Here is a 24,788-nt window from a genome sequence, read left to right as displayed (position 1 = left end):
ATCCTGTATTATTCTCCAGAGCTGCACTCACTATTCTGCTGGTGCAGTCACTGTGTACATACATTACATTACTGATCCTGAGTTACCTCCTGTATTATACTCCAGAGCTGCACTCACTATTCTGCTGGTGCAGTCACTGTGTACATACATTACATTACTGATCCTGAGTTACCTCCTGTATTATACCCCAGAGCTGCACTCACTGTTCTGCTGGTGCAGTCACTGTCTCTCCACATTATATTGGTGACACAATGATTTTTTTCCTTGCTCTTTACAGAACGGTGAATGTGGAGAAGGCCTGAAGTCCCGGACCCTGACGTGTCTGGTACACAATGCCTCAGTCTCTGCAGTGAAGATACAGGTAGACCCAAAATTCTGTGGTCAACTGACAAGAGAGGAAGGTGCGCTGAGATTGCCCTGCCATGTGCCCTGTCCAGGTAACGTTGCTGTGTGTATTTATCATCATGGGGTTCATATAGTTATGGAAAGTCTGTGCGCTGGTGACACAACCAGCTACTACAAAGTCACTTAAAGGGGTTGTCCAGTTCAAAAAATTGGCTTATGATCATCCAGTGTTCTGGATTCCTCTTCTAGGACCGGTGTCTGCTGCAGACAATCTGTGGCCACGGATTGGCTGCAGTGGTCACATTCTTTTCTGTCCTAAAGAGGAAGTCAAGAGACTGATAATGGACACTGCTAGAAGTACCGAGGTGCTGCAGGGATCATGTAGGTGAGGATCCTCGACTGGTGTCTTATTATGTAGCATTTAGACCTTTCGGGTCCCGTCTGGACCCAGGAATGACCGCTACCTCAATCATCCCACCCCAGAGCTGGGGACCTAAATATATATATATATATATATATATATATATATAACACATGCTTTATTTGCGTATCCTGAATGAGGATATGGGTGGTCTGTTAAGGTGACAGACTCCTTTTATAGGTGGTCAGTGGAGTCCAACTCCCTTCAATCTGCTGATTTCATTGGTTTCAAGCCACAGCGCTGCACATTTTGTAGTGGCCATGTGTGGTACTGCAGCCCAAGTTGATGGGCCTGTAATACCAGGTACAGCCACTGCATAATGTCTGGCGCTGGAGAGCAATGAAATAATGGCAGCAGCCGCATCAATCAAACGTTCAAGCCCCTTTAATTGTACAGTAGCTAAAGTGTATTTTGTGATGGGAACTTTAAGACTCATTTATCCTGTCTACCTTAGGGAGGTATGAAAACAATGGAGATTTCTGCCTTACTTTATATATCAGATATTCAGTGTGAAATGTGCAGCTCCCCCTCCATGATTATCCGCTGCTGCTGCTCGGTGCTTTCTTACTCCCCTGGAATATATGCTGCTTTGCATAAATAGAGCCGCCGCGTGCCGCGCCGCAGTGCGGGTCAGGTCCCGGGTGCATCATTACGCAGAGTACTGACATTTCTGGATGGCGCGATATTAGGCATCACTCACATTATAATTGCCCTGACCTGTCTGCCTGGGTCCTAGGTGACTGCCATCTCACAGAATGGTCTCTGTGGAGCTCCTGCCAGGTCCTCTGCATCGACGGACGAAGCTTCGAAGCCAGCGGCCGCCAGTCCCGATCCAGAACCTTCATTGTACAATCCTCCGAGAACCAGAACTGCCCGGAGCCGGTGATTGAGACTCGGACGTGCACAGGTTGGTGGCTCAATACCTCTCAGCCAGGAAGGGGTTAAAAATTGCTTTAATATGCACACGAGCGATGAGCAAATCGATCGAAATTAAAATTTGTCAGATCTGCTTGAGTTTGGCCAGGAAATAAGACTGCATTCAATATATTCTGTCTCATTCTGCTCCGCGGTCTCTCCCGACCCGAGAGGATCACGAGTCTCCTCACCGCTCACCTAATAGTGTATAATGAACAGCGCTCCATCCAGGTGTAAAAGTCTTCAAGATAAACTTTATTAAGCCATGGTTCAATAGTGACGTTTCGACCACAACATGGTCTTTGTCAAGCATACAATAAAACACAAAGGGCCGTCTTAAGTAGTGTGGATGCCACACAGTGCACCAATCACCACTCAGTACCGCCCATTCGATACAATTAACAAATATCATATAAAAAACAAACATCGGTAGTATACATACATAAGTAATAACAAAAAATACCCATACAGTGTATAGAACTTCCCATTCCCCCCCAAATTATACATTGATCTTCACATATTTGTTCACGATCAGCCAGCTTTCACTTTCCGTTTACACCATCACCATGGGGATAAACCACCCCTCAACATTAGTATGGTGTATTACGCCGTCCAATCCAGGTTCATAGCGCCAAAAGAGACAGCAGCCAATCCCTGTGTCCGATATAACCAACCCCCTAGTCAGTACCAATCAAAGGGACTTTAACCCAAATGATAACCCCAGTACCTGTGCTCCACTGCCGGGTCACGGGGGCTCACCACACAACGTCACCAGGCAGCGCCGGCGCAGGAAGAAGCTGACGAGCCCACATCACATGACCGCAGCTGCCGCCCGCCCACATGACACTGAGCGCAAGCGCCAACCACCGGCCACCCATCAACAGGGTGCCGGAGGAGAGCGCACGCGCACAGCGCACGGCACGAGCCGCACCACATGACCGCAATGCTGGCTCGCCCTCAGCACCCGCGCAGGCGCCATCACACAGTCCATAGGAAGACCTCCTCACAAGTATGAAGGGAGCTACTGCACTGAAGCGCACGCGCATCAAGCCCCAGAGATAACCCAGATGTAATCTGGGCCAATCCCGAAAGCCAGATCACGCAAGCGCAAAACAGTGCAGGCCCAACACACCGGAGGACGCATCCATCTACCTGAGACATCCATCTCAGTCACATAAAACAGACAGGGGGCTAGAAGAAAAACAAAATACTGCGAAGTATGAGGAAAATACCCGTCTAAAAAAAATAAATAAAGAGAATGCACATATTTCCACAGTACAGTGCGACAGTCGGCCGGCGAGAAAGGAAAAGATCATATACATAAAAATCCATTTATTGCCACTATAGGATATAAATAATCCAAAGTTGACCCAATCCATCCAGCCACCGACTGTCACAGAGTGACCTGCAAAATAGAAACAAAACATTACCAAAAGTGTACACAAACCCAAATGTATAAAAACAAACACACACTGATAAAAACAGCTGCACCAAAAAATCTAAAACACATCAGGTACAAGAATGTAAATTAAAGTCTAGATTTAAACCTTTAGGGTGAAGGGACCTCAACGTGTAAATCCACCTCATCTCTTTTGTTTTCAACATTTGTGCCCTATCACCACCTCTCCTCAGCACAGGGACACTATCAATGACCCTAAACCGCAATTGATTTACAGAGTGTCTTTTCTCTATAAAGTGCCTAGGAACCGGTAAATCTGTCAAGCTCGTCCTTATAGTGCTCTTATGCTTGCTAATGCGATTTTTTACTTCCATCGTGGTCTCACCCACGTAAGTCAAGCCACATGGGCATACAAGCATATACACCACATCGCTTGACAGACAGGTATACCTCTCTTTCAAGAATATTTTTTTTACCCGTGTGGGGGTGGTAAAAAAACTCACCCTTAAGCATGTTATTACAACAAGCGCAGCCCAAACATGGAAAATTCCCATGTCTGGCTGCGCTCAATAGACGTTGAGTAGTAGTCTTCTCGGTACCAACATCAGAATTCACTAGTCTATCTTTTAAATTCTGACCCCTCCTAAATGACATCATTGGAAAAGCCCTGAAACCCACAACCGAGGGAAGCCCCCGTTGTAGGAATGTCCAGTGCTTTTTCAAGACCTGACCGATCTGTTTACTGGCAGAATTATAGGTGGACACAAAAGGAATACGTTCACAAGACTGTCTATTGGATGACATATCCCGAATGCTCGCACGTGACAAATCGCGAGCCCTGGCTTTGTACCTATTGACCTCCAATCTTGGGTACCCCCTCTTCAAAAATTTAGAGCACATCTCCTCCAATCGCAGATCCACCCTTTCCTCATCTGACACAATTCGCCTAACCCGCAATAGTTGACTCCACGGCAGGGAACTGACCATCCTTCTAGGATGATCGTTATTGAATAACAGGAGGCTATTTTTGTCTGTCTCCTTGACATAAATGTCTGTCTTCAATTCAGACCCGTCCTTGTATACCAACGTATCTAAGAACTGTACCTGGGAGATTGAATGGGTAAGGGTAAATTTCAATTCCGGGTATACCCCATTGATTTCACCCCAGAACTCTTCCAATCCCTTCAAATCACCATCCCATATAACAAAGATATCATCAATATAACGCCACCAGGCTCTCACATGGCGCCAAAGGTTGGAATTGTACACAAACCTGTCCTCGAGTACCGCCATGTAGATGTTAGCATATGTGGGGGCCACATTGGACCCCATGGCGGTACCCCTCAACTGCAGGAAAAATTCATCCCGGCGGAATACACCATACTAATGTTGAGGGGTGGTTTATCCCCATGGTGATGGTGTAAACGGAAAGTGACAGCTGGCTGATCGTGAACAAATATGTGAAGATCAATGTATAATTTTGGTGAGAAATGGGAAGTTCTATACACTGTATGGGTATTTTTTGTTATTACTTATGTATACTACCGATGTTTGTTTTTTATATGATATTTGTTAATTGTATCGAATGGGCGGTACTGAGTGGTGATTGGTGCACTGTGTGGCATCCACACTACTTAAGATGGCCCTTTGTGTTTTATTGTATGCTTGACAAAGACCATGTTGTGGTCGAAACGTTGCTATTGAACCATGGCTTAATAAAGTTTATCTTGAAGACTTTTATACCTGGATGGAGCGCTGTTCATTATACACTATTTGGTCTGCTGATATCCAGGACGGTTCCCTGGATGTGGAACAAGCGCTCCAGAAACAGTGAGTGCTGTCAGCCTTTTTTGCTTTTTCCTCACCGCTCACCTGTCCTGCAGCCGCTGCTCTCGAACTGGTCGTCCAATTTTTCCCTGTGGCTCCGGTGACTCCTTTTCTTCCCGCCATCATTCAGATCTGCTTTGCCGGTGCTACCTGAGCAGAATAGGGTTCGGGTGACGCATGGTCCATGATGACGTTACAATGTCAGGACACGCGTCGCCCGAGGACTAATGGGCAAAGGCTGAAAATCTGGAAGAGGACGACCGTCGCTACACTTAAAGATGTGAAGACACCGGAGCCACAGGGAACGATTGGATGACTGGTCGGAGAGTTGGGATTGCAGAACAAGTGAGTCATGAGGTGAGTATACATTTTTATATTTTTTTCACACCAAACTCCCCCCTCCATGTCTTTACGGACCTTGTGCCCTGGGCACAGTCATGGAGAACAGAAAAGGGTCTCACCCAAACTGTTCCCACAAAGCTGAAGCTACAATTGCACGTAATGTCTTCTGCTGAAGATTAAGGTTTCCCATCAGTGGAACTAATGAGTCCAGGTCACCACCCAATAACAGCCCATGGCATTATCCTTCTCCACCATCTGTACAGGGGGCATAGTGCAGTCAGGGGGTAACGTCCTCCTGGAATCACCAAACCCAGACTCCTCCATCAGACGCAGATAGAGAAGTGTGATCCATCACTGCACAGAACACGTCTCCTCCAGAGTCCAGTGGTGACATCTTTACACCGCTCCATCCGACGCTCGGCATTGTGCTTGGTGATGTACGGCTGCATGCAGCTGAAGCTACCAACAGGGGCGCAGTGATTGTGCTGATGTTATGCCAGAGGAGGTCTGGACTCTGCAGTTATGGGGTCAGCAGAGCGTTGGTGACTTTTCTGCCCTCTGCTCCTCAGCACTCGACCCCCCGCTCTGTAACAGTATGGGGGTCTCCACTTTGTGGCTGAGTTGCTGCAGTTCCTTCCACTTCTCTATAATATCACTCACAGGTGATGGGAGAAGATTCAGGAGAAAGAAATGTCCTGAACAGACTTGTTACCCCGGTGGCTCCTATTACAGGACCACGCTGGTATCGTGAGCTCCGCACCATCGGCTGCTGTGTCACATGTCCATACAGGCTGACTACATGGTGGGGAGTCAGAGGTTATACACTGGGGGTGGGGGGCCGGAGGTTATACACTGGGGGTGGGGGGCCGGAGGTTATAAACTGAGGGTGAGAGGCAGAGGTTATACACTGGGGGTGGGGGGCAGAAGTTATACACTGGGGGTGGGGGGTGGAGGTTATATACTGGGGGTGGGGGGCAAAGGTTATACACTGGGGGTGGGGGGCAGAGGTTATACAATGGGGGTGGGGGGGAAGAGGTTATACACTGGGGTGGGGGGTGGAAGCTATACAACGGTGGGTGGGGGACAGGAGGTTATAAACTGAGGGTGAGAGGCAGAGGTTATATACTGGGGGTGGGGGGTGGAGGTTATATACTGGGGGTGGGGGGCAAAGGTTATACAATGGGGGTGGGGGGGAAGAGGTTATACACTGGGGTGGGGGACAGGAGGTTATAAACTGAGGGTGAGAGGCAGAGGTTATAGACTGGGGATGGGGGCGGAGGTTATACACTGGGGGTGGGGGGCGGAGGTTATACACTGGGGGTGGGGGGCGGAGGTTATACACTGGGGGTGGGGGGCAGAGGTTATACACTGGGGGTACTTTCCCACAGTCCTCCGAGTCCTTGAGCTGCATGTTGTTGCTATAGGACCTGCTTTTAAGGTCCCCACATTCAGATCTTTGTATCCTCTGCACATTATAACCTATTTGTAGTGATTCTCCATCATAATCTGATGTTGCTCAGCTGTCCTGCATTGTAATCCCTTCCGGTAAATCCTCACCTACCTGGGGGTCCTTCTGTGCTGCTTCCCCTGGAGGATGGTAATGGGCAACTATCATGATCATCCTCATTGTAGACAGAAACACTCCCCCTGCTGGAGGCCGTCATGTCCTACAAGCACCGTATTTGTAGATGTATCATGGGGGGAATGTGGAAGCGATGGGTTGATGGGCTGCTGCTCCCCTTTTCTTTGCACCTTTTATTCCCCTCTAGATATGTTTTTTTATGGCATTTAAAGTTGTCAAAGTAATCATTTCCACAATTTCTACAGAGGCCGACTTGGCAGCCAAATCCACAGCTGAGAGGCAGAACTTGGCAGCGCCGGCCTGGAATAATGGCTGGCATACATTTCACTTACTCTCTCGGCCTCACTTAGTGTTTATTAATAATCCAGGAATCCGGCTCCGCGTTAGAAGCTTTTGCACCTTTTTGGCTCCAGCATCATATTTGCCTGGTGCTCCGCTCCGCAGATATTAGATATCATATCCCCGGGATCGAGTCCTTCGCCTCCGTCTAATTCAAGCAATTAGTCACTGGCAGATGGAGGTTTCCTGCTTTGGAGAGAGAAGGAGATAAATAATAATGTGCAGGTGATGGAGGGACAGTAACGCGACTCGTCTGCTTTCCCGCAGGGGGGAAGTGTTTCCGATACTCGTGGAGGATGAGCCCCTGGATGGATAATAAGAGGTCGGTCTGGTGCCAGCGCTCGGACGGGATGAACGTTACAGGTACCGGACTCATCCCCCGTATACCGTCAGTCCGCCAGCGACATTTATTACCATCTCGCCTGTTAATCATCCCTGAATGTCGAGTCTCCGAGGATGGAGATTCCGCCTCTGATCTGTCTCTGGAGACATTTAGTTTCCAAAAAGTGCAGTCATTAGTTCCTGTGCCACTCACGGAATAAATACCTGGATAAATCAGATTATTTTTTTTTAGATTTGTAAATTGCAACATTTCTGTATTTCCACTACTGATTACATCACCATAAATAATGCAAACTCACCCCAGTACCCGTGTAACGATGAAAGTGACCCGGCGGCCACACTCCCACCATAACGGCTGTCGGCCAAGCAGAGGTTGCCCCCAAAAAGAGCCGGGCAGCCAGATGACACCAGAGCCAAGCTGTCCCAGATCCCAGAACAGCGCCATCAGCACCCCCATAATATGTTCATATTGCGCTTTTTCCACCTCCATCTAAAGCCTTGAAAAAACTTATGTCAACCTACAACCTTAAAAATACTATTAAACTATTTTAGAAATTTGGGTTTAAATTGTTGAATTATGCAAATGAACCGCAAGTGCAAAAGGGCGGGCACTGAGCTTACAGCTCTGCAGCCTCTCCGCACCCGCCGCCTCTCCTCAGTGATTGACAGGTCACTCTTCTTTCCGTGATCTGCTTCTCCCACCCAAGATCTAGCGCAATCATCCGTCATTTCCCAGGGCGGTGCATGCCCAGGAAGATCCCGATCTCCAATGTCACCATCTTCTTCACTCCTGCTGCTCGTTCGTCAGTGTCTGGCTAGCTATGCAGATCACTCCAGACACTGACCGCCTTCCTCATCAGGACCTTACTGTGCATGCGCCGCCCTAGGAAATAATGGCACATTAATCTCACCCTGTTGGCTCCTACTACGCCGACCTGGCGACCTTAATACATGGACTGGTGGGCAGCCGATCCCCCAGCAATCGGAAACTTATTCCTATCCCCCAAACTTGAAAATATCCATTTAACTCATTATTATTCATGTGGGCAAAAAACATAACATCACACTAAAAATAAACCCTATAAAATACAACTAAGTGTGGTAGAATTCCTATAACACGACCAGAATGACGTCGTTCTTAAGACCCAGAGGTAAATGACACAGACGTAGCCCAAAATGAATCCGATTCTGAGAATACCGGACGTCGTAATGGAGAGGGGGCGAATCTACAAGATCTGAGCATCAAGGACGACCCGAGGATTATAGAGGGATGCTGAATCTTACCATTAGACTGATTATTTTCTGAAAACTTTAAGCCGGAGCTGTAGATTAACCGGCAGTCCCATGTAAAATCATACCCATGAAAATTACTCATTTTGGTGACATAATCCTGCCTTTTGAGCGTTACCTCTGCGCTCTTTTCCATCACATATTTATTGCATCCATTAAGTGGGCAGTAGCCAAGAATAACAGGTTTACTTATGCGCAATTTATGATAAATAAGCTTTAATTATGACCCTGGAGAAATGACCGGATCCAGAATGAGAGCCGGGCCAGCGGGGGCGGGGATTAACCTGTGAACCCTGTATAGGACTCCCATATGCTGCCGTCTTCCTAAATCCAAGGGCTGATAATATTTTGATCCCTGCTATAACCAGAGACGAGATGACAAGGTCATTTGCCCAATGTAGCGCTGCTGTCTTCCCGCCACTAGGGGGCCAAATGCATGGAGTTCCAATAGCACCAGGCAGAATACAGAGCGGCCCCTAGTGGTAGCAACGCACAATGAAGATTTTTTTTTTTTTTTTTTTTTTTTTTTTTTTTTTTTTTTTACAATGAAGATTTTAATAAGAGAAGAGAGGTTCTGTGCTCAGGTTGAGATGTAAGTGGTGCGTGATGCATCTTATAGCAAAAAAAGAAGCCAGATTCCCCACAATGCAATGTAGCAGAGCGTAATGCGTTACACTTGGGATGTAAAGGGTTCATCTTGTTACAAAAAGGCTGCATCCCCCACAATGCAATGCAGCAAAGCACAATGTGTTAATATAGATCTGCTAACATGCGGGTTTTGTTGCTGAAAGATCACATCCTTTCAACTTACTCTCATAATGGTCATCTGTCAGCAAGCTTAGGCTGTGGAATCTGAGAACAGTATGATGTAGGGTCTGAGACCCTGATTCCAGCGATGTGTTACTTACTGGGCTGCTTGGTGCAGTTTTGATAAAATCCCTGTTTTCTCTACTGTTGTTCTAGCGGAGCTGTGTACAACCCCGCCCACACCTCTGATTGGCAGCTTCCTGTATACACTGCCAATCAGTAGTGGGGGGCGTGGTTACACAGATTAGCTGGACTGCCTGGCACCTGACACCTAGTCCTGCAGTGATAATCTCCTGTTGATAAAACACTGATTGTATTGTAATTACAGCACACAGCCTAATAAGTGACACATCCCTGGAATCAGGGTCGTTGCCCCAATTCTTTTACTCCAGATTTCAGATTATATAGCAAAAACCTGGTGACAGCAGATTCCCTCTAACTATAAAGCACCATGCTCTGATGCATTGCATTATGGGACATTTAACATTTTTGCTTAAAGATGCACCTTGCATTTCCCACAATGCAATGCAGCAGAGCGTATAGCAGTAAAGTGGATCTGCTAAGACATAAGGGTTGCATGTTGTACCCGCCGCCTTGTTCCCACATCAGCATTGGAATGTATACAATGTCGCAGACTTTGGAGAATATTGTGACTTTTCGTGTCTCCCCTATCGGGTGTGTGCTCACCCCTCCCCCGCTACCATCTTGCAATGCCGCAGAATACTGTGCTGTATAACGAACAATATAATAGGATATTTGCAGCATCGATCCCTGCCGCTGCCACTCAGGATCAGCGAACCTCCTCACCGGCACAAAAGGAACAAAAACACAGCCGGAGCGCGGAACATTATGCAGAGGGCTGATGTCGAGGTGGGAGGAGGGTGAAGAAAGTGGCTTAAATAATATCAGGTATTGATGTTTTTCTCCTTGCAGGAGGCTGCGCTCCGAACTCCCGGCCGGCAGCTGTTCGACACTGCGACCCACCGTGCAAAAAACCATTTTCGTATTGTATGCAGGTAACCTACCAAGAAGCAGAAAGAACTGTCTGACGGGAAACTCTGCCTCCTAGTGGAGGATTGGGGTAATGGTAACATGGACTGCTCTGAGCACACAAGGTTCCAGCTTATTGAGGATCATTTGCCAATTAGTCAGTGGGCGTCAGATGGTTTTTTAGTTCCCAACGTCTGCGGAGACCATTTTTTTTTAATGAAACCCAACTGCAAAAATAATTTTTGCAAATGGGTTTTATTAACAATTTTGCATAATTTGGCTTTTACGGGCTCTTTGTTTCGCTGTACATTGTTGGTGTCAAAAAAACGAGTCAACTAAGGATCCATCAGCGAGCTCGTTCTAACAAGGAGTTTGCACCTATATTATCTTTAATTGCTCTGAACTCTGATTTATGACCACGGTCCACCTCAAAGTACTTTGTGGTCATAAATCCGATAACTCTGAAAAAGAAAGATAAAAGTAACAAGCCCCCTGTCAGAAGGAGCTCACTGACCGTTTCTTAATGAAATCATTCTACAGCCGGCAAGGTACAAGGAAACAAAGAGCCCATAAAGCCAAAATGGTGCAAAGTTGTTTTTTTTTAATTCACACCAATCATTTAGATAAGAGAAACTGACCTGAACTGTCCTGGCCTCCAGTGATGATCTCGCTCTTATACATATTAACCGATCTGATAAAAGAAAAGCTGCAGTATTAAGCATAGGGGAGAAGGAATACCTTACACCGGCACATGAATTCAGTGATAACACTTTCTGATACCACTAGGGGGCGCTCACTAAATATAAAGTAATCAATAAGTTCAGTACTATTTTTTTTTCAGAAACAGCGCCACCATGGACTGCACCTGGTATTGCAGCTCCTTTCACTTAAAGGGTTTGTCCAAGAATAGAAATCCATGGCAGCTTCTTTTCAGAAACAGCGCCACCCCTGACTGTGGTTGGTGCATAGTATTGCATCGCAGCTCCATTCACTACTATGGGGCTGAGCTGCCGGGCCAGATACCACCTTTCACCATTTTGCCTCTGTGATTTGGTGCCAGGCTATTGTCTCTTTCCTAGGGCAATGGCCGGATATTCTTAGCAGCTATGGACACAAATGGAGAAAACAATGTGAAATAATTAAAAATTGGCACAAAACAGTTATGAAAAGTCTTTCCGTGTTGCTGAATAGAGCAATTATGTGATAAATTCGAGTTCTTTTCAGCACTGAGATGACCCCGAGTCCCAGGCTGACCACCTCTACCCTCCGCGGGCTGGAAGAGGAAATAATAGTCCGGTACTGATAGAATAGTGACTGGCGCTAAGTAACGAGTCCTTCCAGGGCGCATTGTGGGCACGGGTCAGCGCAGTCTGCAGCGCACAATGAATCATTATGTCAGCAGCATAAATTACTTTCCCTCTTCTAAAAGGGGAGGCTTGTCATCCTCAATGTAGATTTCTAGCAATGGTTTGCAATAGAAACTTTCATTAAAGGGATATACAAATGTTTAGCTGCAACTGCAAAAGTTGCCTGAACTGCAGCACCACACACCAGAATATACAGTATATGAGTGGCACGTCATAGGAGAGGTGATCAATACGGGATCGGAGAAGGTCCGAGACCCAGCACCCCCTCCAAACAACAATTTAAAGGTCCCATGGAAGCTGAAAACAAACAGTATAAGGAACAAGAATAGCACCACTCTGTGCAATGTGTAGTGGCCGTACTGCAACTTCCCATCCCATTCACTTAAAGGGGTTATCTGGGACTTTAACACTGATGGTCTCACATCCAGCCTATATTATTGAGAGACACACACAGACCTCACATCCAGCCTATATTACTGGGAGAGAGACACAGACCTCACATCCAGCCTGTATTACTGGGAGAGACACACAGACCTCACATCCAGCCTATATTACTGGGAGAGAGACACAGACCTCACATCCAGCCTATATTACTGGGAAAGAGACACAGACCTCACATCCAGTCTATATTACTGGGAGAGACACACAGACCTCACATCCAGCCTATATTACTGGGAGAGACATACAGACCTCACATCCATCCTATATTACTGGGAGAGACACACATAGCTCACATCCATCCTATATTACTGGGAGAGACACACATAGCTCACATCCAGCCTATATTACTGGGAGAGACACAGACCTCACATCCAGCCTATATTACTGGGAGAGACACACAGACCTCACATCCAGCCTATATTATTGAGAGACACAGACCTCACATCCAGCCTATATTCCTGGGAGAGACACACGGACCTCACATCCAGCCTATATTACTGAGAGGACACACAGAGCTCACATCCATCCTATATTACTGGGAGAGACACACATAGCTCACATCCAGCCTATATTACTGGGAGAGACACAGACCTCACATCCAGCCTATATTACTGGGAGAGACACACAGACCTCACATCCAGCCTATATTATTGAGAGACACAGACCTCACATCCAGCCTATATTCCTGGGAGAGACACACGGACCTCACATCCAGCCTATATTACTGAGAGGACACACAGAGCTCACATCCAGCCTATATTACTGGGAGAGACACACAGACCTCACATCCAGCCTATATTATTGAGAGACACAGACCTCACATCCAGCCTATATTCCTGGGAGAGACACACGGACCTCACATCCAGCCTATATTACTGAGAGGACACACAGAGCTCACATCCAGCCTATATTACTGGGAGAGACACACAGACCTCACATCCAGCCTATATTATTGAGAGACACAGACCTCACATCCAGCCTATATTACTGGGAGAGACACACAGACCTCACATCCAGCCTATATTCCTGGGAGAGACATACAGACCTCACATCCATCCTATATTACTGGGAGAGACACACATAGCTCACATCCATCCTATATTACTGGGAGAGACACACATAGCTCACATCCAGCCTATATTACTGGGAGAGACACAGACCTCACATCCAGCCTATATTACTGGGAGAGACACACAGACCTCACATCCAGCCTATATTACTGGGAGAGACACACATACCTCACATCCAGTCTATATTACTGGGAGAGACACACAGACCTCACATCCCGCCTATATTATTGAGAGACACAGACCTCACATCCAGCCTATATTACTGGGAGAGACACACGGACCTCACATCCAGCCTATATTACTGGGAGAGACACACAGACCTCACATCCAGCCTATATTACTGGGAGAGATACACACAGACCTCACATCCAACCTATATTATTGAGAGAGACACACAGACCTCACATCCAGCCTATATTATTGAGAGAGACACACAGACCTCACATCCAGCCTATGTTACTGGGAGAGACACACAGACCTCACATCCAGCCTATATTATTGAGAGACACAGACCTCACATCCAGCCTATATTACTGGGAGAGACACACAGACCTCACATCCAGCCTATATTCCTGGGAGAGACATACAGACCTCACATCCATCCTATATTACTGGGAGAGACACACATAGCTCACATCCATCCTATATTACTGGGAGAGACACACATAGCTCACATCCAGCCTATATTACTGGGAGAGACACAGACCTCACATCCAGCCTATATTACTGGGAGAGACACACAGACCTCACATCCAGCCTATATTATTGAGAGACACAGACCTCACATCCAGCCTATATTCCTGGGAGAGACACACGGACCTCACATCCAGCCTATATTACTGAGAGGACACACAGAGCTCACATCCAGCCTATATTACTGGGAGAGACACACAGACCTCACATCCAGCCTATATTATTGAGAGACACAGACCTCACATCCAGCCTATATTACTGGGAGAGACACACAGACCTCACATCCAGCCTATATTACTGGGAGAGACACACAGACCTCACATCCAGCCTATATTACTGGGAGAGACACACAGACCTCACATCCAGCCTATATTACTGGGAGAGACACACAGACCTCACATCCAGCCTATATTACTGGGAGAGAGACACAGACCTCACATCCAGCCTATATTACTGGGAGAGAAACACAGACCTCACATCCAGTCTATATTACTGGGAGAGACACACAGACCTCACATCCAGCCTATATTACTGGGAGAGACACACAGACCTCACATCCAGCCTATATTACTGGGAGAGAGACACAGACCTCACATCCAGCCTATATTACTGGGAGAGAGAGACACAGACCTCACATCCAGCCTATATTACTGGGAGAGAGACACAGACCTCACATCCAGTCTATATTACTGGGAGAGAGACACAGACCTCACATCCAGCCTATATTACTGGGAGAGACATGAGAGACACACATAGCTCACATCCATCCTATATTACTGGGAGAGACACACATAGCTCACATCCAGCCTATATTACTGGGAGAGACACACAGACCTCACATCCAGCCTATATTATTGAGAGACACAGACCTCACATCCAGCCTATATTACTGGGAGAGACACACAGACCTCACATCCAGCCTATATTACTGGGAGAGACACACACAGACCTCACATCCAACCTATATTATTGAGAGAGACACACATACCTCACATCCAGCCTATATTATTGAGAGAGACACACAGACCTCACATCCAGCCTATATTACTGGGAGAGACACACGGATCTCACATCCAGCCTATATTACTGGGAGAGACACAGACCTCACATCCAGCCTATATTACTGGGAGAAAAACAGACCTCACATCCAGCTTATATTACTGGGAGAGACACACAGACCTCACATCCAGCCTATTTTACTGGGAAAGACACACAGACCTCACATCCAGCCTATATTACTGGGAGAGACACACAGACCTCACCTCCAGCCTATATTACTGGGAGAGACACACTGACCTCACATCCAGCCTATATTACTGGGAGAGACACACAGACCTCACATCCAGCCTATATTACTGGGAGAGACACACAGACCTCACATCCAGCCTATATTACTGGGAGAGACACACAGACCTCACATCCAGCCTATATTACTGGGAGAGAGACACAGATCTCACACCCAGCCTATATTACTGGGAGAAACACACAGACCTCACATCCAGCCTATATTATCGGGAGAGAGACTCAGACCTCACATCCAGCCTATATTACTGGGAGAGACACACAGACCTCACATCCAGTCTATATTACTGGGAGAGACACACATAGCTCACATCCAGCCTATATTACTGGGAGAGAGACACAGATCTCACACCCAGCCTATATTACTGGGAGAAACACACAGACCTCACATCCAGCATATATTACTGAGCGAGACACACAGACCTCACATCCCGCCTATATTATTGAGAGACACAGACCTCCCATCCAGCCTATATTACTGGGAGAGACACACGGACCTCACATCCAGCCTATATTACTGGGAGAGACACACGGATCTCACATCCAGCCTATATTACTGGGAGAGACACAGACCTCACATCCAGCCTATATTACTGGGAGAAAAACAGACCTCACATCCAGCCTATGATACTGGGATAGACACAGACCTCACATTCAGCCTATATTACTGGGAGAGACACAGACCTCACATCCAGCTTATATTACTGGGAGAGACACACAGACCTCACATCCAGCCTATTTTACTGGGAAAGACACACAGACCTCACATCCAGCCTATATTACTGGGAGAGACACACAGACCTCACCTCCAGCCTATATTATTGAGAGACACAGACCTCACATCCAGCCTATATTACTGGGAGAGACACACAGACCTCACCTCCAGCCTATATTATTGAGACACACAGACCTCACATCCAGCCTATATTACTGGGAGAGACACACAGACCTCACATCCAGCCTATATTACTGGGAGAGACACACAGACCTCACATCCAGCCTATATTACTGGGAGAGACACACACAGACCTCACATCCAACCTATATTATTGAGAGAGACACACATACCTCACATCCAGCCTATATTATTGAGAGAGACACACAGACCTCACATCCAGCCTATATTACTGGGAGAGACACACGGATCTCACATCCAGCCTATATTACTGGGAGAGACACAGACCTCACATCCAGCCTATATTACTGGGAGAAAAACAGACCTCACATCCAGCTTATATTACTGGGAGAGACACACAGACCTCACATCCAGCCTATTTTACTGGGAAAGACACACAGACCTCACATCCAGCCTGTATTACTGGGAGAGACACACAGACCTCACCTCCAGCCTATATTACTGGGAGAGACACACAGACCTCACATCCAGCCTATATTATCGGGAGAGAGACTCAGACCTCACATCCAGCCTATATTACTGGGAGAGACACACAGACCTCACCTCTAGCCTATTTTACTGGGAGAGACACACAGACCTCACATCCAGCCTATATTATCGGGAGAGAGACTCAGACCTCACATCCAGCCTATATTACTGGGAGAGACACACATACCTCACATCCAGTCTATATTACTGGGAGAGACACACAGACCTCACATCCCGCCTATATTATTGAGAGACACAGACCTCACATCCAGCCTATATTACTGGGAGAGACACACGGACCTCACATCCAGCCTATATTACTGGGAGAGACACACAGACCTCACATCCAGCCTATATTACTGGGAGAGATACACACAGACCTCACATCCAACCTATATTATTGAGAGAGACACACAGACCTCACATCCAGCCTATATTATTGAGAGAGACACACAGACCTCACATCCAGCCTATGTTACTGGGAGAGACACACAGACCTCACATCCAGCCTATATTACTGGGAGAGATACACAGACCTCACATCCAGCCTATATTACTGGGAGAGACACACGGACCTCACATCCAACCTATATTACTGGGAGAGACACAGACCTCACATCCAGCCTATATTACTGGGAGAGACACAGACCTCACATCCAGCCTATATTACTGGGACAGACACAGACCTCACATCCAGCCTATATTACTGGGAGAGAAACAGACCTCACATCCAGCCTATATTACTGGGAGAGAAACAGACCTCACATCCAGCCTATATTACTGGGATAGACACAGACCTCACATTCAGCTTATATTACTGGGAGAGACACACAGATCTCACATCCAGCCTATTTTACTGGGAAAGACACACAGACCTCACATCCAGCCTATATTACTGCGAGAGATACACAGACCTCACATCCAGCCTATATTATTGAGAGAGACACACAGACCTCACATCCAGCCTATGTTACTGGGAGATACACAGATCTCACATCCAGCCTATATTACTGGGAGAGATACACAGACCTCACATCCAGCCTATATTACTGGGAGAGACACACGGACCTCACATCCAGCCTATATTACTGGGAGAGACACAGACCTCACATCCAGCCTATATTACTGGAAGAGACACACAGACCTCACATCCAGCCTATATTACTGTTTGTCCCTGTCAGTAATATAGGCTAGATATGAGGTTTGTATGTCTTGCTCTAGTAATATCCCTTTTGTACAGTACCTGCATCACGTGTTTTTCTTCTTGTCTGTAGTATTTTTTCTGTTTACATTACTTGTAAGAAAACACAGATAATGCTGAGCATGTTATAATGGCATGTAAACGTTTGGGCACCCCTGGTCAAAACTACTGTTATTGTGAACAGTTAAGCAAGATGAAATGATCTCTAAAAGGCCTACAGTTAAAGATGACACATTTACTTTGTGTTTTAGGCAAAAAAATACAACAATATTTTATATTTTTGAAATTACAAAAAGTAAAATGGACTGATGCAAAAGTTTGGGCACCTTGCATGATTAGTAACTATTAGCATCCCATTTTGCAAGTATCACAGCTTGTAAACGCTTTTTGTAGCCAGACAAGAGTATTTGAATTCTTGTTTGAGGGATTTTTATCCATACTTCCTTGGACAATTCTTCCAGTTATGTGAGATTCCTGGGTCGTCTTCCATCCTCTGATATTTTTAGGTCTAGCCACAGATTTTCAATGATGTTCAGATCAGGGGACTGTGAGGGCCATTGTAAAACCTTCAGCTTGGGCTTTTGACGTGTGTTTAGGATCATTATCCATTTGTAGAAGACATTGTCTTCCTCTTTTCACCTTCACCTTTATTACAGATTGTGTTATATTTGCATCAAGAACTTATTGAAATTTAATTTAATCCATTCTTCTCTCTATCTGTGAAATGTTCCCTGTGCCATTGGCTGCAACACATCCCCAAAGCATGATTGATCCACCCCCATGCTTAATGACTGCCAAGATGTTCTTTTCCTGAAATTCTGTGCCTTTTTTTTTCCCCACACATACCTTTGATCATTGTGGCCACAGAGTTCTATTTTAACCTCATCGGTCCACAGGACTTGTTTCCAAAATTCACCAGGCTTATTTAGATGTTTTGTGGCATACTTCTGATGCTGAATTTTATGGTGAGGACACAGGAGAGGTTTTCTTCTTATGACTCTTCCATGAAGGCCATATTTGTGCAGGTGTCTCTGAACAGTAGAACAATGTGCCACAACTCCAGAGTCTGCTAAATCTTTCGGATGGTCTTTTGCAGTCAAGCGGGGTTCTGATTTGCCTATCTAGCAATACTAAGAGCAGCTCTCACTGAAATTTTGCTTGTTCTTCCAGGCCATATCTTGACCTCCACTGTTCCCGGTAACTGCCATTTCTTAAATAGATTTTGAACTGAGGAAAGGGCAACTTGAAAAAGCTCCGCTATCTTCTCACAGCCTTCTTCTGCTTTGTCGGCCTCCACCATTTTTATTTTCAGAGTGCTCAGCAGCTGCTTAGAAGAACCCATGGCTGCTGTTTTTTAGCACAAGGTTAGAGGAGGCTGGGTTTTTACAAAGCTGGGAAATTTGCAGCACCCGGCCTTTCCTAACGATGATGGTGAACAAGCCATAAACCTAACAAGGTAATTAAGGTCTAAGCCTCGGTCAAAGTTATCTGAGCACACAAATCTCCAAGGGTGCCCAAATTTGCAGCGGCCCATTTTCAATTTTGTAATTTTTGAAATATAATAAATATATACTTTTTTGCCTAAGATATAAAGGAAATGTGTCATCTTTAGAGTTTATTTCATCTTCAACTTTCTTAACTGTTCACAATTACAGTCATTCTGATCAGTTGTGGCCAATCTTTTACATGCCACTGTATATGGATTGGATACATGGATGGGGGGTTCTGCACTCCTGAGTAGCCCCCGGGTGCCCCCTTTAATGTGCCATGTATATATATGTTTCCTTTTATACATTGATATCTGCAGTTTAATCGTCCGAGGCTTCTCTCTTTACATTCATGACATGGAGAGGCCATCACATGAAACCGAGCATCAATAGTCCTAAACCAGGAGGGCCGTCTGTGGTCTATCATCCATATTGATCAACCGCGCACACAAATCAATAATCCTTCTTTGTATTTCTGCTCGAGCTGCATTCACCGTTCATTGCACTCAACCTATGGAAATGTCTCCTCCGCAGGTGGCCGGCGTGCACGACACTGCAGAAGGCTTTTATAGGTTTCCATCGGATATGGCAGTGTTTAGATCTTTTTTTTTTCCCGTTCCACAGAGCGGAGTTTGCGGCTGCGAGAGCGGATACACGCAGATCATGAGGTCGAGCGGCGTCCTCGACTACTGCTTGAAGGTCCCGGGCATCGAGTCCAAGAAGGCCGATGTGAAAACGTATATTCCCAAGAGTAAACCCATCAACTCCAGACTCCCGGAGATATTCAACTGGTCCATTCAGCTATTTGACCAGGGCAAGTATGAGGATAAAAAGTCTATGGCGCCTACTTAGGTCCCATTGTGAAAAACAAAAAACCCCCATGGCCAATACAACCCTATGGACACAGGTTTACATTGTTAGTTCCCTTAGGGAACTTGAACCTGCGATCGTTTCATTGCCAGTTCTATGTACTGCAATACAGCTGTATGACCATCATGGGGGCTTTCAGCAGGCACCTGGTAGCAATCGTGATGGGCGGCGTTGGCAATCATTGTGCTCATGCGCACCGGCAATCATCAATTGCAGTGATTGACAGCGGCATTGAAATGGCTACATATCAGCAACTCTTCTGCTGTTCCGAGCAGATGCTGGCAGTGCAGCACAGCTGGCATCTAGTGGATATGGAGCCGGGTCAGATCCTGGGCTCTCTCCACACATGGGGACCCGACATAGGAAGAACTACTGTCTGCACGTTGGGAAGGCTTAACTAATCAGACTAGAGAGAAGTTGCAACTGCGTACCCTTCTTTTTTATTTATTTATTTTATATGGAAAACAAAATGTTTAAAAATACAGATTTAAACAGTAAGTAAACTTTCCTATCGTTTTTGTTTTTTAAACAATATTGTCCAGCATGGAAAGTTCTAAAACTTTGCAAATCACTTTATTAGGGAATTTGTCCCAATTTCTGTAAAGAAAAAAGAAAAAGCGTGTAAGCAGCTCCAAACCGTGACTTTTCATTGATAATAGAACATTCTGATTTGGAGCACAGCTGATGGCAGTGATGGGTCAGCGCCGGTCTCCTCCGCTCTGTGAGCAATCTCCTGCAGCAGCAGCTTACCTCCAGAGTCAGTGACAGCGGTGCTGACCCATCACACTGGTGCTGACCCATCACACTGGTGCTGACCCATCACACTGGTGCTGACCCATCACACTGGTGCTGACCCATCACACTGGTGCTGACCCATCACACTGGTGCTGACCCATCACACTGGTGCTGACCCATCACACTGGTGCTGACTCATCACACTGGTGCTGACCCATCACTGCCATCATCTGTGCTCCTAATGAGTACGTTCTGATATCAAGGTAAGGCTGAAGGCAGAGAAATAGACTGGGGAAAAGTCCAGGTTTTTACAAGCTATTTAATAATCTTTAATAATCTTTATTTTTATATAGCGCTAACATATTACACAGCGCTTTACAGTTTGTACACATTATCATCGCTGTCCCCGATGGGGCTCACAATCTAAATTCCCTATCAGTATGTCTTTGGAATGTGGGAGGAAACCGGAGTGCCCGGAGGAAACCCACGCAAACACGGAGAGAACATAAAAACTCTTTGCAGATGTTGTCCAAGGTGGGATTAGAACCCAGGACTCCAGCGCTGCAAGGCTGCTGTGCTAACCACTGAGCCACCGTGCTGCCCTTGTACATGTATTTTTGTATTCTACAAGGATGAAAACAAAATCCCGTAATATAGTGATTTGCAAGTTTCATCACTTTCCATGCTGGACCAAAGTTATTAAAAAAAATAAAAGTTTAGTTTCTCATTATCCAAGAGATCATTTCCTGATGACACCTTCCCATGAAGTTGAAGGTTGTAGAAAAGTAAGCGATTGTCTCAGACTAGGAGACATCACAGTGATGCTACTAAATGGAGAGGTCAGGATCACCCAGATAGATCAGGATCCCACGACGCGCGCCTGCAAGAAGCTTCTGGTCCCGTTAACATCCCCGGGTTTCGTCACACTGCAGATCCCAATCAGAGGTCCTGTCCATTAAGGCAATGCAGAGAGAACGCAGAAAGCCCAGTTTTATGCACCATCAGGTTTGGCGCTGTCTCCATTGGTGTTGACGTATTTCCTATCTCGTTTGCAGACGGACGAGTGAGTCTCTGGGTCTACGTCGTAGGTGTTGGGAGCTTCCTCATCTTGGTTTTCCTCATCATCATTTCTTACTTAGTCTGGTATGTATTTTTTTTTTCTTTTTTTTAAGATTTTGTGACATCCAATGACAATCTGCCTCCCATGCATGTCAATGGTGTTCCCATAACCTTCGGTCACGTGCTTCGGAATATTTCTGGGCAGATTTCAACCATGGAAATTACAGACTGAAGTTATTTGAAAACTCTAAGGTTTCGAAAAGCATGGCAATTTCCTCCAAAAACAGCTCCACATCTGTCTATGGGCTGTATCACAGCTCCGCTCCATTGAAGTGAATAGTCCTGAGCTGCAATACCGCACACAACCTGTAGACCAGTGTGGCACTATTTCTGGAGGAAAGTGTTTCCTATATTTTGTTTTATTTCTGGTATTTTCCCTATGGACGGTTTATATGACATTTTGTTGTCTCCTGTTTTCCAACTTGCAGCAGAAAGCCGTCGAAACCGAAGACCGTATTTCCGCCGCAAAAGCCCCTCACCTTGGCCTACGACGGAGATTTTGACATGTAGCTCGCACCTACAACATGGAATATTCAGCTGCCTTAACGGTCATCCCAAGAATTCTGAAAAAAATAAAAAGTTAAAAATTTCCCAAGAATTCTAAACAAACAAAACTAAAAAAATTAATGGGAAAATTTTTGTTGTTGCAATTATTCTGGGTGAAATCTAAAATGCGTAGGACTGGAGACAATATGGAGGATGCGGGACGGATAACCCAACTGAGTCGTGAAAAATTTGCCTCTGCGGATCGTGATGGATCTGGTAAAAATGCAGGATTTGTTTTTATGCGTTTTGGTCCCTACAAGACGCCATTTGGACGACCGAATTAAACCTTTTTAGACCAACTTATTCCTACACTTGATCGTCTACAGTCATCGGCTCCAATATTGGTGTCTGTCCATAAAAAATTATCAGGGTCTTCTCTTGACCTGTTCATTTACCTATAAGGGCACGTGGACATTGTACAAGGGGGTCGGAGAATGAGCCAAGACGGAGGGTCGCCCGGTAGGAATGGCCGCCAATCTGCCGGACTCGAGTCCTTCTTACCACAGTCCGCGGCTTTCCCCTGCAAATTACTTTGGGGTTACACTTCAAGGTGCCGCGCCGATCCGGGGTCTCATCGATCAGATGGAGTTTGCAGATCCTCCTTTCTTTGCAAGTTATATTCACACGGTTCTCCGGAGAAAATCCAGAAGCTCTTGCAGAGAATATGGAGACACATCAGGAGCACATGGCGGGCGCCAAATTTATTTTGTGTTTTTGACACATGTCCGCAGCTGTCGGTGCATGCTGGGAGTTGTAGTTTCGCAGCTGGAATGTATCGACTTGGAGATGACGATCCGGTGATACAGTCGGCACACAATTGGTTCTCCGCTCCTGGCCGTGCCGCCGTCTGTCCGTCACGTGAAGGCCGGCATCGCCTCTCGTCCCTCCCCAGTATTATATGCAGTTGTATATATTGTATATACCTGATCTCACATTTTAACACCTGCAAAACTGTTTTTTCTACATGGGATTTTGTGATATATTTATAACCCGAATTTTGTATTTATGTACAAATCTATCATCCGTCCGCCTCCACCAGTGAAGCCTTCAGCGAAAGACTCGTGACGGGTTCAGTAATTATTGCAAATAAACGTCAGTCAGAAACGGTCCGCCGTCTTATATCGTGAGTTTGAGCAAGACCTCGCGGGATGTGTCTCAGGAGTGTGGGAAGGTCCGCCTTGGTGGACGTTCAGCAGTAAGGACGCTGCATATAGATGGCCATGGTAACTGGCCAAACCTTGTGTCACAACTGGTCGATGGCAGTGGTGCAACTTCAATCTCATGGGCCCCAATGTAAAAGCTCCAACGGGCCCCTAATTATTGCAAGTTGTTAATAGTGTTGGGCTTTTCATATCGGCCAAAAGGACTTTTTGGGGCCCCCTAGGCTCCAGGGCCCAGGTGCGATGGCAACCTCTGCACCAATTGTACTTACGCCCCTGATTGATGGGTTCTCGTAAGTAAATTGGCCATGACTGCTTGTCACGGAGCGTCTCCAATATAAACCATTACAGGACTTCTATGTACAAAAAGAGCTCTTGAAAAAGTTTAGTACAAGTCCTAAAGTAGAGAGGTCTACTGGAATCCATGGACAGCCCAAAGGCACACATTGCATTGTATTTTCATGTTCCCTCACGGAAGTCTAACTGCTGAGCAAATTATTGGAGGCCCCGTAAATTAAAGTGTGATTGTCCATCTGCCTTGTCCATGGTCCAAAATTCAAAACTTTTTAATTTCCTAATATATCGATATGTTGGTCCGAGCTCAGATTTTTTGATTAAGAGTTTCAAATCCCCTCCATAGACAAAAGTTGAAACCAAATGTTGCAGTCGCCACTAGAGGGAGCTCACTGCATACAGATTTATTATGAAAGTCTATGTGTAATCAGTATGCAGCTGACTCTCCAGCTCCCCCTGGTGGTGACTTGAGAAGCCAGCGTGTATAATACGGATTTGGAACGCTGAATTAAAGGGAAAA

General features: G+C 46.0%; 1 protein-coding gene across 3 annotated transcripts in view; it reads left to right on the top strand.

The window, feature by feature from the left end:
• THSD7B (thrombospondin type 1 domain containing 7B) overlaps nucleotides 1-23,919 on the top strand; it is a 453,156-nt gene extending 429,237 nt beyond the window's left edge. For 2 of the 3 annotated variants that reach the window (XM_077273034.1, XM_077273032.1), the window contains 7 exons: nucleotides 278-437; nucleotides 1,503-1,673; nucleotides 7,438-7,533; nucleotides 10,543-10,625; nucleotides 20,169-20,358; nucleotides 22,205-22,292; nucleotides 22,697-23,919. In XM_077273034.1, the coding sequence (XP_077129149.1) occupies nucleotides 278-437; nucleotides 1,503-1,673; nucleotides 7,438-7,533; nucleotides 10,543-10,625; nucleotides 20,169-20,358; nucleotides 22,205-22,292; nucleotides 22,697-22,778 (870 nt within the window). In that variant the 3' untranslated portion in view covers nucleotides 22,779-23,919. The remainder of the gene's footprint in view (nucleotides 1-277; nucleotides 438-1,502; nucleotides 1,674-7,437; nucleotides 7,534-10,542; nucleotides 10,626-20,168; nucleotides 20,359-22,204; nucleotides 22,293-22,696) is intronic. The other variant, XM_077273033.1, reaches the window with a different exon arrangement.
• Nucleotides 23,920-24,788: the final 869 nt, after the last annotated feature.

This window comes from Ranitomeya variabilis, chromosome 7 (genome assembly GCF_051348905.1).
Source record: "Ranitomeya variabilis isolate aRanVar5 chromosome 7, aRanVar5.hap1, whole genome shotgun sequence".
Taxonomy (NCBI): Eukaryota; Metazoa; Chordata; class Amphibia; order Anura; family Dendrobatidae; genus Ranitomeya; species Ranitomeya variabilis.
The sequence above is the reverse complement of the archived record's forward strand: the minus strand, read 5'-3'. Positions and strand labels throughout refer to the sequence as shown.